This window comes from the organism of the source record quoted next, unplaced genomic scaffold (assembly GCF_019419815.1).
Source record: "Pyrus x bretschneideri cultivar Hongxiangsu unplaced genomic scaffold, Pyrus_bretschneideri_v1 Contig2, whole genome shotgun sequence".
Lineage (NCBI taxonomy): Eukaryota > Viridiplantae > Streptophyta > Magnoliopsida > Rosales > Rosaceae > Pyrus > Pyrus x bretschneideri.
This window is the reverse complement of record NW_025999501.1, coordinates 13,559,976-13,575,819: the sequence shown is the minus strand read 5'-3', so window position 1 is coordinate 13,575,819 and position 15,844 is coordinate 13,559,976. Positions and strand designations below refer to the sequence as shown.

Below are 15,844 nucleotides of genomic sequence, written 5' to 3'. Positions count from 1 at the left end.
GATGCAACAATTACATTGAAAAATTCTTTGTGCATTTGATTATGGTTTGTATTATTTTTCCACTCGTCTGCAAGAAGGTGTGAACAATGTCCCACATCGAAAATTAATAAACCTTACAAAAGCTTATACGAAGTTGAGCCATTCCTTCATTACCAATTGATTTTAGGGTGAAACTTCAACTTCCTTCATAGCGTTGGAGCAATTAGCTTAAGAGGGGGATTTGAGGCATCATAAATTTTAGACAACTTTGCAACACAGTGTGTGATATGAACGTCAATTTCCTTGTGTCAAGATTTCAAAGGCGATCTAATGACCATTGCTATTGGTCCAACACCGATATTATCTCTAACTTGATCACATATAATCCCAACATGAGTATAATTTTACCATAAAAATACCTCAGTATAACAGTAATGAAACCATTCAATATAAGTTGAACATTCTTCAACTCTCCCATCATGTTGGACCCACTTTGAGAGGATTTGGTTGGTCATGAGCGTCAATTGGGTTTACAGCATTACATGTATTGGGCCTTCTCAGTCCATTGTGCACTCCTAGATGCAGGCCTCCAAAGTAAAACCCATTTTATGTCTGCCTATTTTAATGAAAAGTGGGCCCAGAGACAAAAATAATAATAACTCCACGTTTTAAGGACATGGCCCATTAGCCTTATAGGCCCCGGCTTACCCTTTTAAAATTCCAGTTGGACCACAAAATATTTAATTTAAATTTTAGCCCACCGAATCACATTCAAACGGATTCAATTTCCCGCGCAAACCACCGACCCAAAGTTGGCGCAGACATTAAATATAGAAAAATATACAGAATCCGCTGGATTCGTGCCACGTGGAAATGAATGTAGGCACAAACTCCCAGTAACAGTCTGACACGTCGTCCCCCCCGCGCGCATGCTTAGCTGTCATTCCCATTTTCCTTTTTTTTTTTTTTTGTTTTTTGCAAATTTGAAAGTTTTATATAAACCGCGCGCTCCGTCTTCTACTATATATTTAAAGAGTGACCGATGGAGTGCGGAGGAGCTGGATTGAAAATGGAGGAAGATTGTATGACGCCGAAGCGGAGAGAGTGCCAAATACCGGAGGCGAATATGTGTCCGCCGCCTCCGAAGAAGAAGGCGGCTGGGGAAAAGAAGCGGGAGCCGCCGAAGAATGGGTACTTCCAGCCGCCGGACCTTGATGCTCTGTTTGCTCTGCCTCCGAGAACTCAGTCATTGTCCGTAGCAAGCTCAATTTGTTAATACAAGATGATATTATTTGTTGGTTTTCCTCGGTATATAGTTTTTTGTTTTTGGAATAATTTCCCTTCTTTTTTCTTGGATTTCTGCATATGTTGTGATGATATCGGAGCAAGGGTTGAGGGAGAAATGTAGAATGCCCAAAACATGAAAACAATAAAATAAAATGTTGCAGTCTTTTCAATTACACGAAAATAAATAATTTACGTATTTTGATAAGACTCATAAGAGAATTTGTTCTATAATCGGGATATAACTTATGTGAGTATAGATATTATGAGCGTTGTAAAAATAAAGAGAGATACAGTCAGAGTAACAAACAGATTTAGGTTTTTAGTATAATATAATTTTTTCTTAGGATAACCTTGTGAGAATAGAACAAACTTTTTGTTTGATAGAAACATCGGAATGAAGAAATGAAGCTTATTGAATAATGTGATGGTGTTGATTATATGCATTACCACATTTGCCTATTCACCAATATTGTATGAGAGTTGTTATTAGCATTCTAAAATTCTCATTCTACATTCCAAACTTTCTATATTTAGAAAGAAAAATATACTTGTGAGGAGTGTAGAATAAGATTTTTGGAGTGCTAATAACATTTCCCTATTGTATACCCTTTTTGTTTTTTCTTTACTACAAATCAAAGTAATTGAGGAAAAGATACATAGAATGCAATGATTTCCAAATACATGATGAAAAATATTTTCTTTGCAAGTGAAGAAGAAGCGAAATCCAGCTCATGTTTGATTTGAAAAGCTTGATATGAATGGGTCATAAATATTAGAAAATTAGAAATTAAAGAAATTTATATTGGTTGTTAGACCACACATAAATATAAGAGCTGGTTTGGTATTATTGTGCTTTGAAAAAAAAAAACTGTTTTTGATGTGTTGTGAGAATAAGCAGTTGTGAAATAAAGCAGCAGAGTGTTTGGTAAACTTTTTTTGTAAAAGTGCTTTTGAAAAAAAAAAAAAAGCAGTATTATAGTGTTAGGTAAACTTTTATGTAAAACAGATGTGAAAAAAGCTGGTTTTTGCAGCTTCTTGTTTTTTTGGCTTTTTTTCATCCAAAACTGTGAAAAAAAGTTGAAGCTGAATGTTTACCAAACACAAAAACAGCTCCCAGTTTTTTTTTATACTAGCTTTTTTCAGAATCACCGTAGTACCAAACTAGGCCTAAGTTGTATAACTAGATTATCTAATACTTTTACATATGTTGTGATGATTTCGGAGCAAGGGTGGAGGGAGAAATGTAGAATGCCCAAAAGATGAAAACAATAAAATAAAATAAAATTTTTCTGTCTTTTCAATTACACGAAAATAAATAATTTACGTATTTTGATAAGAGAATTTGTTCTACAATCGGAATATAACTTATGTGGGTACAAACATTATGAGCGTTGTAAAAACAAAGAGAGATATAGTCAGAGTAACAAGCAGACTTATTTTTAGTATAATATAATTGTTTCTGGGGATAACCTTGTGAGAATAGAACAAACTTTTTGTTTGATAGAGAAAATCGGAACGAATAAATGAAGCTTATTGAATAATGTGATTATGTCGATTATATGCATTACCACATTTGCCTATTCACCAATATTGTATACCCTTTTTTTTTTTCTTTACTACAAATCGAAGTAATTGAGGAAAAGATACATAGAATGCAATGATTTCCAAATACATGATGAAAAATATTTTCTTTGCAAGTGATGAAGCAAAATCCAGCTCATGTTTGATTTGAAACGCTTGATATGGATGAGTCATAAATATTAGAAAATTAGAAATTAAAGAAATTTATATTGGTTGTTAGACCACATATAAGTATAAGTTGTATAACTAGATTATCTAATACTTTTACATATTGACATTCAATACTATGGTCTAGTAGTATTCCTCTTCATTTGTAAGTGAGAGGTTTTAAGTTCGAATCTCGTGAATGACGAATTTGATATTAAATTAGGTTGTTCATTGTATGACTTAGCTGAACTTTTCCTTCCCTTAGTGTAAAATATAGGGGTTTTAACGAAAAACCCATGGTACTGTTCACTTTAACGAAAAATTACATTTTTACACTAAAAAGTCAATTCTGGTACTATTCACTTTAGCCTTTATTTTGTCCTTATCGTTAAAACTCAAAATTTTCAAATTTTTTTATTAGTTTTTTTTTAAAATATATTGTTGTACTCAAAAAAGAAAATTACTTATACATATTAGATAATATTGGTGATTTTCACACGTGGCACAGATCGGATGGGCCATCACTCTCATCCAACGACTAGGACATAGCATTAGGGATAGGTGGGTAGCCCACCCAGAACACGTCCACCGGATGTTTTTGAGAGGGTGAGAGAATGTAGTGGACGTTGATGATTTAAAATGGTGATAAATTTATTCCTTAGATTCCAAGACAGAACAGTTGTGGACAGGCCCACGGGAGGCCCAAGTAAAGATTGCAAATAAAGAGACCTTACCTAGCCCCACTAATAAGCTACAATTATCATTATGCTCCCTCGACCAAAAACAATCATTATATTCAAACCATTGACTACTTTTAGGGCTTCAGGGCAATTCTTGGGATGTTGACCATTGGCTTGCTGAGGGGGAGGATAATGTATGCGTTGGGAATGAATCTCACAGAGACATGATAAGGAAGAATCTTGCATGAGTTTATAAGTAAATTGGATTGCTTTTCATATTGTCAATCAATTTTATTGTGGAATTTCAACTTTCTTCATAGGTATTAGAGGTTAACTCATAGGTGAAGCCCAACGACCATATGTGCTCTACATTGTCATCCTGTTTGTGCTGTCCACATGTTAGGCTTGAAAATTCGTCACATATGAAGATGCGAGCTGAGAATAAATCTCACATTGATGAGAGGAAAGACTTTGCATGAGCTTATAAGTAAATTGTGATACTTATATTGCTAATTAGTTTTATGATGGAACTTCAACTTTCTTCAATAGATTCCTTTAAATTCTCTTGTCTGAATGTTAATATGGATAGAGTCATTTATCTAACGTGACATTATTTCATTATGCAAATGTTATAATTGAAATCATTTCTTCTCTTTATCATCATCTAAAGACTGATTCTAGAAAAGTTCATTCAATTTGGATACCATTTAACCAGCTATCCATATGTATCAAACAAACCAATTTGAAAAACAAATAACTCATGCCGGTCGCCCTTTACAGATTTTGTATAACTGCATTATTGGTCATCCGACCATATAACGTGTTATATTAAGTTTCACAAGCATCCAATTTCATTGCAACAACTTAAATTACATTGACAGCATGTTAATTGTACTAGTTGAAAACAACCACCTTAGAAAAAAGAGCAGCATTGTGTTGTGTAGTTTGGATTCAAAGACCAAATAGGAAAAGAAAGATGCTCGCTTCCTAAATAATGTGACATCTAAAACACAATGAATTGAATGTTTAACTTCATGATCAAAGAAAACTTGACAATTTCTTGACCACAACATGAACTTTGGTTTCTGCTTAACGTCCCTCCAATAAGCAAACAGCAAAAGGTAATTATGATAATTAATCGAAGATTAGTGCTGATGGAACTGGTAAAAATCTTACTTAATCCACACTCTAAAGTTCAGCTCGACCAACAGCAAAGCGGAGCAAACAAGTAGAAACCATCTCAACAGTGAAGTTGAATGAACAATTACATTTTCGTTCCATCTCTATCCAAACTCTCCTATATTATGGTACCTCGACTCTCTCTCTCTTCACAATATTACACTCTCATTGTATCAATCTAGAGAGAGAGAGAGAGAGAGAGAGAGAGAGAAATGGGATCTTCTCACCTTCATTGTTCTACTTCAATGGCACCTTTGCTGTTTTGTTTTTGTGTCGTGGTGTCGTTGATGCCGGAGTTTGCCGCCGGCATAACAAGGCACTACACTTTTAATGTACATTTTTTCATCAAAACTTGAGGGCCTTAATATTTTTATTTAAACTACGTCATGATTTACCTTTTTTTTTTTCCCCTAAATTTAATTTAACAAGTTTGTAACTTTTTTCTTTTATTGATATATATATACAGGTTAAGTACCATAATGTGACCAGATTGTGCAACACAAGGAGCATTGTAAGTGTGAATGGCCAATTCCCAGGGCCTAGATTGGTGGCAAGGGAAGGTGACCAAGTCCTCATCAAAGTGGTCAATCATGTCTCAAACAATGTCACCATTCACTGGTACGAAATCTATCTTATTTAATTGTTTATTAACAAGGCGATATATTAAACTCCATACTTTAGTTGAATGGTTAAATGCTCTATTTACTTGAGCTACAAGTTTCTTGTATGAAATATATTTGTTCTTTTTAATAAGGTGATATATTAAACTACTCTAACCTATGAGGGAGATACAAACTCAGTTATAAAAAAACGAACGTTATTCTAACCAACTAACTCATCTCGCATTTGCATCCAAAATCTATTTATTTGAATTAGCAAATGTGGAGAGTGAAAGGATGAAGCAAAGCTACTAATTCATGTTTGCGTTTGTTTGTATGCGAGAGCAGGCATGGGGTGAGACAACTTAGAAGCGGATGGGCAGATGGTCCAGCTTACATTACCCAATGCCCTATACAAACAGGCCAGTCATACACATACAACTTTACCATCCAAGGGCAGAGAGGGACTCTCCTATGGCATGCTCACATCTCATGGCTGAGATCCACCCTCTATGGACCTATCATCATTCTCCCAATGCTCAATGAGTCTTACCCTTTTGTGAAACCCTACAAGGAGGTCCCCATTCTTCTTGGTAATTAAGTATAGCAAGCTAGCTAGAATTTGTGATAATTGTAAAAATTTAGACATTAATGTTTCTGGAAATTGTTTTGATTAGCATGGATTTGGATTTGTTGCAGGAGAGTGGTTTAATGTAGATCCTGAGGCTGTGATTAATCAGGCTCTTCAGACCGGTGCAGGGCCTAACGTTTCAAATGCGTACACCATTAACGGTCTTCCGGGCCCCTTTTACAATTGTTCCTCGAAAGGTATTGTGTTTTTGATGTACTATTATATTGTTAGACTATGAATTAGAAAGCAAGCATGTCAAACTGTTTGACAACATAACATATTATATTATAATGCATTTTTATGTGGGTGGGTGTTTTTTGCAGATGTATTCAAGCTGAAGGTGAAACCAGGGAAGACATACCTCCTCCGATTGATCAACGCTGCACTCAACGACGAGTTGTTTTTCAGCATAGCCAACCACACTCTCACTGTGGTTGAAGCCGATGCTGTCTACACCAAACCTTTCGAAACCGGCACGCTTCTCATCACCCCAGGCCAAACCACGAACGTCCTCCTCAAAACCAAGCCCAATTCTCCCAATGCCACCTTCCTCATCCTCGCAAGGCCTTACTTCACCGGCGCTGGAACCCTAGACAACACCACAACGGCTGGAATCCTCGAATACGAGCACCCGATAACCACCCATCACACTTCCATCAAAACCCTTCCTCTCTTCAAACCAAGTCTTCCACCCATCAACGCCACCAAGTTTGTCAATGTCACCCAATTCGTTCTAAACTTAGCCAATAAATTCCGTAGCTTGGCCTCCAAGAAATTCCCAGCCAACGTTCCCCAAACCGTGGACCGAAAATTTTTCTTCACCGTAGGACTTGGAACATCCCCATGTCCCCAAAACTCAACTTGCCAAGGACCCAATGGCCTAAAATTTGCAGCCTCTATTAACAATTTCTCTTTTGCCCTTCCATCAACAGCAATGCTTCAAGCACATTTTTCTGGACAGTCCAATGGAGTTTACACCACAGATTTTCCGGCCAATCCGCTTGTTAAATTTAACTATACTGGAACGCCGCCAAACGTAACAACTGTGGCAAATGCCACCAAGGCATTGGTGCTGCCATTCAACACAAGTGTGGAGCTGGTGCTGCAGGACACTAACATTCTTGGTGCCGAGAGCCACCCTCTCCATCTACATGGGTTTAATTTCTATATAGTCGGACAAGGAATTGGGAACTATGATCCTAACAAGGACCCTGCTAAGTTTAATCTGGTGGACCCCGTCGAGAGGAACACGGCTGGTGTTCCGGCTGGTGGCTGGATTGCGGTTCGTTTCATGGCAGACAATCCAGGTACGCTCAATTCACAATTCACAATTCACAGTCTAGTAATATAACATGTCGAAATACCTTAACAAGTAAATTATAACTTTTAATGGTATGTGTTCAGGGGTGTGGTTTATGCACTGTCACTTGGATATCCATACAAGTTGGGGGCTGAAGATGGCGTGGATCGTCCAGGATGGACCGCAAGCGAATCAAAAGCTGCCACCTCCCCCGTCCGATCTACCAAAGTGTTGATTTTGACTCGCCATCTGCTCGGATTTCCCTTTTTATTGAGTGATCTTGTGTTGATTTTCCTCCCTTTTGGCATTAACTTAATAGCCATAATAATTTGAGTCTTGAAAAGAATAATTACGGATTTCTCTTTCTCCGAAGAGATGCTTTTTTAATCATGTAATGTTTTTGGAGTGACAGTATTCCTTTATTCTATCGAAGAATATAAAGTTTCACATTGAAAGCGAAATTAAACACAATTTATATTGAATGGTTCGACTAACTGTATAAATCCCACTCACTAGATTGCAAGTGTGGTTGAGTCGAAGGCCGGTCATCTAATCATCTTTGTAAATATCTTATCGTTTATTGAAAAAAGAGCTGGACCTCCCTGGTGTGCCAGAACCAAAACTCTTTCGCGATTAAACCTTGTCAACATATTTATAAAATTAAAAAAGAAAAAAAGAAAGAAAAAAAAAAAACTATACAGATTTATTGCTGTGAAGCAGTGAATTCTACAGCATTAGGGAGGAAAAATACTGCTCGAATTCTTGATCGATGGTTGGCTTCCTGCTGCCGCCTGATTGAGCCTCTGCAAACACGACGATGAAAATTCTATGCCACTCAGTAAATGGTAAAAACAAAGATTAATTCCACATGTAAACGCAGATAGAAATTCCTAAAGCAGAAACTTTCAATAAAACACCTGAATTATCTTGGTTCACATTCCATCTTCCCGACGAAAGTACATATGTGTTCGGGTTCAAACCGTTCGGGTAGATGAGATCTTCGTAACCCGTGTCCGTACATTGCTCAATGCAGTCATCTCCATATTCTGCGAAAATGTAATCCACCTGCTCTCCAAATTCCTGGATGGGCTCTTGAAGATTCTGAGATTCTTGAATTTCACCATGAGGATGCATAGGTTGTTGGTCTCCGTTCGCATATTTTAGTTCATCTGCACTATGGCTGATGCCGTTCGCTGATGAAGTGGAAGGCCTATCATATTGGCATGTCTGTGCATGCACGGGTCCAAGTTTTGAATCACCATAAACCGACGTTGCAGAATCAGAATCTCCAACGAAACTGTTGCTACCTCTTCCCGATTCAAGTTCAGACCCATCATCCAGGGATGCCCCATCTATCTTTCTCTTCAGTGTCTGTTTTATCATGTTCTTTACTTCCAGGTTTTCATCAAACATGGAGATGGATTGACCAGATGGAAATACCCATTCCAAGCACCTGTTCTTAGTTATCGGCAAGCCCAATTGCTCCTCGCGAAATTTTCTTTTCTTCATCGGACATAGAACATTCATGACAGGGAAGCTGTTCATGACAGTAATACCAGAACAAGGATGAGAAAAGCTGCAATTACCAATAAAACTTTGCCAAACAAGAACAACCAACTATTTCAGGTTTCCTAGGTTTATAACAAAAAGAGGGATAAGGTCGACACGGGCCTTGTTTGGGAATGCTTCTGGAAAAAGCGCTTTCTAACAACCAAAGCGTTACCCCCTGGCCCCCTACATTTGACTGAAAAACTTAACAGTGCTTCAGGATTATAGAAGCACTTAATGGAGAAACACCGGCAAGGGTTTCTTACATGATCTACTAAAAGCACTTCTAGCAAAAGCACTTATGAGCATATGTGCTTCCAAAGAAGAAGTACCAAACAGGTCTTCCATTTGAGTCTCATCTAAAACAAAGTGGAACTTAGTCAAATCACCAAAAATTTAAGCATATGAAACTGATCAACATCAAGAACAAATATGCATATCGGACAGAAACGCAATTAATATATCACAACAACGAAATAAAGAAAAAGAAAACCCGAATATATTTAAATCCACAGAACTGAAAGGTATAAAAGTACTCAACTGAAGCAAACAAAAACAGCGAAAACATAAATAAACTAAATTCAGAATCAATCAGACTTTTACGGTCATTCAAACACCACTTAGCCCAACTTCCCCAGTGGAAATTAAGAATTGACCACTCTAAAAGGCGTCGCGAAGTTGGCTAGAACAATTTGCTCTCCTGGTCACCAAGTTCGAGTCTTTCTTCTCGTAGTTTGGATTAGATTAATTAGAATATCGCTTGAATAAAAAAAATAAAAAAAATCAATATTGAACATGAATCATGGAGCAACTGAGGCCAGGGAAGCAACAGTTGGGGATCCAGTTCATCTCTACCTCGTAATTGCTTCCTATAAAGCCAAATAATTATCCCAAAAATGATAAGTAATTAATAACACGTTCTAAACTTGGCTACATCCAGATGAACTCAGCAGTAACAATTAAGCAGCTCATCAAATTTAGCTACTTGATTAAGCCAGACAATTAACAAACAAATATTGATCTGAAAAATGATTAAAAAAGGATTAAGTCAAGCCAAAAAAAAAAACCCAGAAATTAAAACCTGTGGATCTCAGAAGGGTTCTCTTTGAATCCTTCCATCTCCATGTCGATCCAGAGAAACGAACTCGACGAGTTACCCAACTCAGCTCAACTCAGTGAGACAAGAAAAATGACAGACACTGCTTCGAGGATTTCTACCTACAATGGATACGGGAGAGATATGGATAAGGTATTTTAATCAAAATGATCCCGATATTTAGATAACCCCTTCATTTGATACATAAGACTTGAAATTAATATAAGTAATTTTTTAGTTTGTCTAAGATCAATTATTTTATTTATTTTATAAAATAATTTTATTAAATAAGGTTAAAATGATAAAAATATTCTTAATTTTTGTCAAATTATTTGGTCAATTGTTTATTAAATTGATGATTTTTTTGTAATTTTGATCATTATTTAACATAATTTTTCATGAAATAATTAAAATTATTGATAAAATTTGAAATCACTTCTACTGATTTTAAATGTCAAAAATCAAAATGAAGAGTTATAATTTTTTATTATAAAGCATATTCCTCTCTCTCTCTCTTTTTTTACAGCAGAAACTTTAAACGGTTAGAAGGTAGCGCGTGTAATCCAGGCAGGGAGATTTACTCTTGCGCGTGTTCCATTTTGCATGGGATTCGCGTGGTGGATGCTGAGCCGGATAGAGCCAATGCGAGACCACGTGGTTTGGCGCGAACATCCTTGCTTCAGTTAGCCTCATTATTTACGCACTATTTACACAAACGCACCAACTTTTTAATCAAATCGTACCACCACTTGCAGCAATGCTGATAACAACCTTCGTATTTGTCACGACTTCACTAGCACTAAAAATTAAAATGTTAATTATATTAAAGCGGAAGGTGCGGTAGCGGAAGGGCAAAACAATCATGATTATACTTTATAGTAATTATATTTATCGATTTTTTTCTTCCTAACCATTAATAATATGACCTACTAACACTTACTTTTCCAAAAAATATATCTATATTAAAATCTCACTATTTTTTTTATTTCTTTATCTAAATTACGTATTAATGAAACTTTCTTTGTTAATTAAAAGAAGATGAAAATATATTTTTGTCTTCAATCACAACAAAAAAGTTAAGGACAGTAACGTAATTTCATAAAACAAAATTTTGTTATTTTTTGTTTAAATCTCGCCCACATATGATTTTATCATTTCTAATTTAATAAATAAATAAATAACAAAAAAAAATCCTCTCTACCTCCCTGCTCCCGTGTTCTCTCTCACAATCTCACTCTCTTCCTTCCTCTTTTAATTTAAAAAACGTAAGTACAAAGTTTCACACACACTTTATGTGTGGGCATGTAGTAGTTAGTATAATTAAAATTGTAATTTGTAATTAAAAAAATATTAAATTTTAGTATTGTGCCTTAATGGAATACATGTGACATGAGTAGAAATAAAAAAAGGTAAGTCAGTAAATGAGAAGATTGCTAGCATTTCCTAAAGACCTTTGCATGTACCTAACACAAAACTGGGCATGACGTCAATGTTAATTAGACTAATTGCTACATATAGTGTAACGACTCGTCCCCAAATATTATGAATTTTATAATTTCAAAATGTCAAATTATGAAAATGCCCTTCGAGGCAAATGCATTGACTTTTGTTGTTCACCTTGTCATGTCATGTAATATTCGTTTTATTGGCGTATTCTTGTAGTACTTAGCATTACGGACGTGTGGGCGCAAGCAGAACGTAATTTGGAGTTATAACGAAAGAGTTATTAATGAATGAAGTTAAGGGCAAAATGGTCATTTGACCATAAATTTGGAAGGCTCCAGATTTTGTTGGACCATCAATTTGGTGCCACATGTGTGGTTGTGATGGAAAGAATAGGAGAGAAATGAGGGGGGTTTGCTACCTAATCGGGAAGGAGGTGTTGGATGTTGACCAATCAAAAGATAGAGCAAGGATGGGAAATGAGGGATGAGATGATAGAAGGAGGGGAACCCGGTCCCTTCCCTTTGACCCTATTCGTACGCATACCCCGACACCTTTCACGGCGTATCTCTGGAGAAATTCGTCGAACCACCACCCAAATTTAACACCACGACCTTCCTTCTTCACATTTCACCCCTAAATCAAAAGAATTGGGCCCTAATTCATGAAGGCGGCGATTCGCCGTTTCTACAATCATCACCGTCGACCATCACCATGGTTCGACTTCCCTGGAGGCCAAGAACAAATGCCAAACAAGTTTGGGGGCGGTGGAGCATCTGAGGAGACGAATCGATAACTACCCATTTCTAGGGTTTCGATGGTTTATGGTGATTTTCAGGCCACTTCCCGGCCGAATTAGACTTCAACCCAGGTATGAAAGTTGTTCCTCTCATTGAGATCTTCATTCCTCTAAAATTTGCAAATTTTTGGAGTTGTTGAATTTTCCAATGAGTTGGGGGTGTCGACTGCCACGTGCGGTGGCATATGGCCTTCTAGGCGGCCACCTCATGGCGGCTCGTGCGGTGGTGCATAGGGGAAAACCCGAGGTCCCTTCTTAGATTTTTCGACGTGAAAAATCTGAATTCGTCGTCCGTTTTCCCAAATTCTATCATTTAGGTTTTACTAAATGGTTCCTAATTGTGGTTAGGTGCATGAATAGAAAGTGACTCCATCCTCGCTAGCTCCAGTGGTTCCCCGGGTAACAAAATATCTATGAGTGGACCCTTTCTAAACTTGCATGTTTTTATAAAATATTAGGTTTGCTTGCATTGCATATTACATGAATGGAGCATGATTTATAATATGTTTTATAGATTTTCATACTTATGATTTAATTAAATTGCTTTTATGGGATATTTATGATTTATCGAATTTATGTTTTATAAAATGATATGAATTATTGGGTTCTCGTATATGAAATTCTATGGCTTTTGAATATGATTTTATTTTATGGATTTATGAATGTACGATGTCATGGGTTTATGAAATGAGGCTTTAAGCTTGTGAGCTCCAGATTTGATATAAGTTTTTGAGGTATGTTTTCAATACTTATCTAGTGGGTTATCATACATCACATCCACACAACACGGATATGTAGACGTCTATGGCCATATGACACAATTGGGGATATCTATGTATATATTTATTCTTAGGTGTAACTTGGAGTCATACAACTTCACCTTCGGGTGATGGGGCCTACCATGTTTCTTCACTCATGTAACTAGTGTCATACAACTTCACCTTCAGGTGATGGACAGGTACTACCTTCGAGTGAATAAGGAGTGAGATATTTATGACATACCCCCAACTTCACTTGGAAAACCAGTGTCGAACAGCTTCACTAGCCATGACTAGTGTCGGTATGTGATGTATATATTTTCTTCTCCGACGTAACTTGGAGTCATATAGCTTCACCTTCGAGTGATGGGGCCTACCATGTTTCTTTACTGGCGTAACCCAGTGTCATACAACTTCACATTTGGGTGATGGACAGGTACTGCATTCGGGCGATTATGATACCCCTAGAGAGTACAATATGGATGAGATTTACGGATTTGCCTTCACTACCATCTCTGAGCATTGTTTTATGCATACATGTTTTACAAATGATTTCATGGTAGCTAGAGTTTTCAGAAAATTTACTATACGTAGTACTATATGGATTTTCAAAACAGGGGGTTAGTATGTTAAAAAAGAAAATGATTTTCTTATTAGTAATTATTATTATAAGTTAGGGTCCACTCACGTTTTTTGTTTTAGGCCCCCTCAGAAGTTAGATTCAAGGCACACAATCCCAACGTCAGGGTACGTTCACATAGGTATATTCAAGTCTTCTCAGTGATGACCATTCCCTTCGTTCATACCTTTTTATTATAATTCTTTCATATTATTCTTAATTAGTTGTAAACTCTGAACACGTTCCTGCATCATCATTTTCGTTCTAATTACATATTTTCTTTATAGGCACGTTTAAAATGGCTTCGTTACCCTCGGGTGTTGGCCAGCACGTGCCCATCCTAGTATTAGGGGAATATCGGGATCGAAGCATGTCATATAAACCGTCAATTTTATTTTTTTTCAACAATTAAATTATTTATTTTTCATCTCAACTTATTCATTTTCTATATTATTCAATGATATATACCATAAGAAAAATTACACAAAAATTTCGTTTATGATTTTTTTTTCTTATTGAAGCTTTTATTTGCAAGAGCTTTTAACACACCCCGACCGAGATCAGGACATGCTGGCCGTCACATGAAAGCGACGTAACCATGTGCATAGTGCTTCGGAAGCTAATAAATAATAATAAAAGTACGAATAAATAAAAACCAACTCTACACAAAGTAAGAACATACATGTGCAAGCGTAAGTGTGAAAAACAAAGTTCAGAGCACGAAGACCTAATGCAGTCCGGGAGAAACAACACTACATAAACACACCCAAAGGTGGTCCTACATTGGTGATAATCTGTCAGATATGCCAGGAAAAATCCTCTGGGGAACCACCACAAGTGCTAGCCAACTAGAACCTGGAGGAGCGCAAAACAAAAAGCGTGAGTGGGCAAAAACAAAGCTTTTCAAAAACCATTTCATAAACAAAGTTCTAACCCCTCGCCGTAAAACCTGTATACTTCCCAGAAAATAGAATGTACATATATATAAGTCATGCTCGGAAATATGCCATGTCAAATGCCTTTAAATAGGATGCAAGTGCTCAGGAAATGTCAAATCAATGCCATGTAATCTGTCAGCCAGAGTCACCTAACGTGACCTGTACGGCTGAATCTAGAGCTTAAATCTCCATCTCACTACCTATACCTGCACACGAGTTGGAACCACCTAAAGTGTTCTGTATGACAGGACTGGTGTAATATAAGTACCCTCAAGTGCTACGATCACGTGAAGGCTGGGCGAATAATTATGGGTCACCTACGAGTCGGAACCACCTAAAGTGGTCTCCACGACAGGACTGAGCACCTAACTTGGATCCAAGATGAGCGTGTGGTGTGGGAGGTGAACATCATGTGAAGGATTGTGCCCAACTCTGGGTGGGAGCACTAACACCGGGGGTGCAGGTTATGAGCTCTTTATGCATCTCAAATCACTACTGGACCTAAACATAAACCATAACTTACCTGGCACTTACCTGTGCGTCCGCAGCACCAACACACACATATATATGCAACTAATAATGCATAATTGAATGGGCAAACAATATGCATGGCATATAAACGTATAAACGTTTCATTTCACTTTCTGGGAAAAACATAAGTATATAGGTATATACGAAAAACCAAAAGCCCACTCACTGGTATGTAGAAGGGTCGTAACCCCCTTACCTCGAGTGACCACGCTCGTCCCCGGGATAAGTCTCGCCTATATGCGAAACAACTATAAAAACGATAATTTTAAAGCACATAACCAACCTTACGAAATAACTTCTCATACAAAGCTCAAATGGGGTATATGAATACACCAACGTGATCTACTCAACCTTAGGAACATCCCCATATTTTTAGAAAAATTTTCCAGCGCCGCACGCGCCGGCCAAGGCACGGCCACACGCGCCGCCTACACGCAGGCACGTGCCTGGCACATTGACGGCGTCAGTTAACGCCGTCAGGAATATTTCGTTAACTCTGACGGAATCCGTTAACGTCGTTAGGAATATTCCGTCATCTTCTCCGCCCAAACTCCGGCGCCGTCGCCGACGCCAGTAAACCGGGAAATTTTCAAAACCTTGTATCTTCTTCGTTTTTCAACCAAATTTCACAAAATTGGTACCAAAATGAAGCTTACAACAAGAGGAACAAATCCATACCACTTTCAAGCACTAAAACCCACGGAATCTCGCCGGAAAACACCACCAACT

General features: G+C 37.3%; 2 protein-coding genes across 3 annotated transcripts; one reads left to right on the top strand and one right to left on the bottom strand.

Moving 5' to 3' along the window:
- Positions 1 to 5,026: 5,026 nt before the first annotated feature.
- LOC125476946 (laccase-17-like) lies at positions 5,027 to 8,063 on the top strand. The gene is made up of 6 exons (XM_048583641.1): positions 5,027 to 5,185; positions 5,320 to 5,471; positions 5,801 to 6,045; positions 6,152 to 6,280; positions 6,407 to 7,390; positions 7,488 to 8,063. Exons 1-6 carry the CDS (start codon positions 5,066 to 5,068, stop codon positions 7,616 to 7,618), a joined length of 1,761 nt encoding a protein of 586 aa, XP_048439598.1. The 5' UTR covers positions 5,027 to 5,065; the 3' UTR covers positions 7,619 to 8,063.
- LOC125476947 (protein FAR-RED ELONGATED HYPOCOTYL 1-like) lies at positions 7,913 to 10,208 on the bottom strand. Of its 2 annotated transcripts, XM_048583643.1 has the most exons (4): positions 10,013 to 10,170; positions 9,198 to 9,290; positions 8,301 to 8,920; positions 7,913 to 8,186 (listed from the first exon to the last, which is right to left on the bottom strand). In XM_048583643.1, exons 3-4 carry the CDS (start codon positions 8,908 to 8,910, stop codon positions 8,110 to 8,112), a joined length of 687 nt encoding a protein of 228 aa, XP_048439600.1. In that variant the 5' UTR covers positions 8,911 to 8,920; positions 9,198 to 9,290; positions 10,013 to 10,170; the 3' UTR covers positions 7,913 to 8,109. The 2 variants fall into 2 exon arrangements, with proteins under 2 accessions (XP_048439600.1, XP_048439599.1); XM_048583642.1 differs by lacking the exon at positions 9,198 to 9,290 and having other exon boundaries at positions 10,013 to 10,208.
- Positions 10,209 to 15,844: the final 5,636 nt, after the last annotated feature.

Coding starts and splice junctions, on each gene's coding strand:
- LOC125476947 (XM_048583642.1), bottom strand. CDS start 10,056: ATGGAGATGGAAGGATTCAAAGAGAACCCTTCTGAGATCCACAG. Junction 8,921..10,012: donor AACCCTTCTGAGATCCACAG/GTTTTAATTTCT, acceptor TGTCATGAACAG/CTTCCCTGTCATGAATGTTC. Junction 8,187..8,300: donor TGTGAACCAAGATAATTCAG/GTGTTTTATTGA, acceptor TCGTGTTTGCAG/AGGCTCAATCAGGCGGCAGC.
- LOC125476946 (XM_048583641.1), top strand. CDS start 5,066: ATGGGATCTTCTCACCTTCATTGTTCTACTTCAATGGCACCTTTGCTG. Junction 5,186..5,319: donor CAAGGCACTACACTTTTAAT/GTACATTTTTTC, acceptor ATATATATACAG/GTTAAGTACCATAATGTGAC. Junction 6,281..6,406: donor TTACAATTGTTCCTCGAAAG/GTATTGTGTTTT, acceptor TGTTTTTTGCAG/ATGTATTCAAGCTGAAGGTG.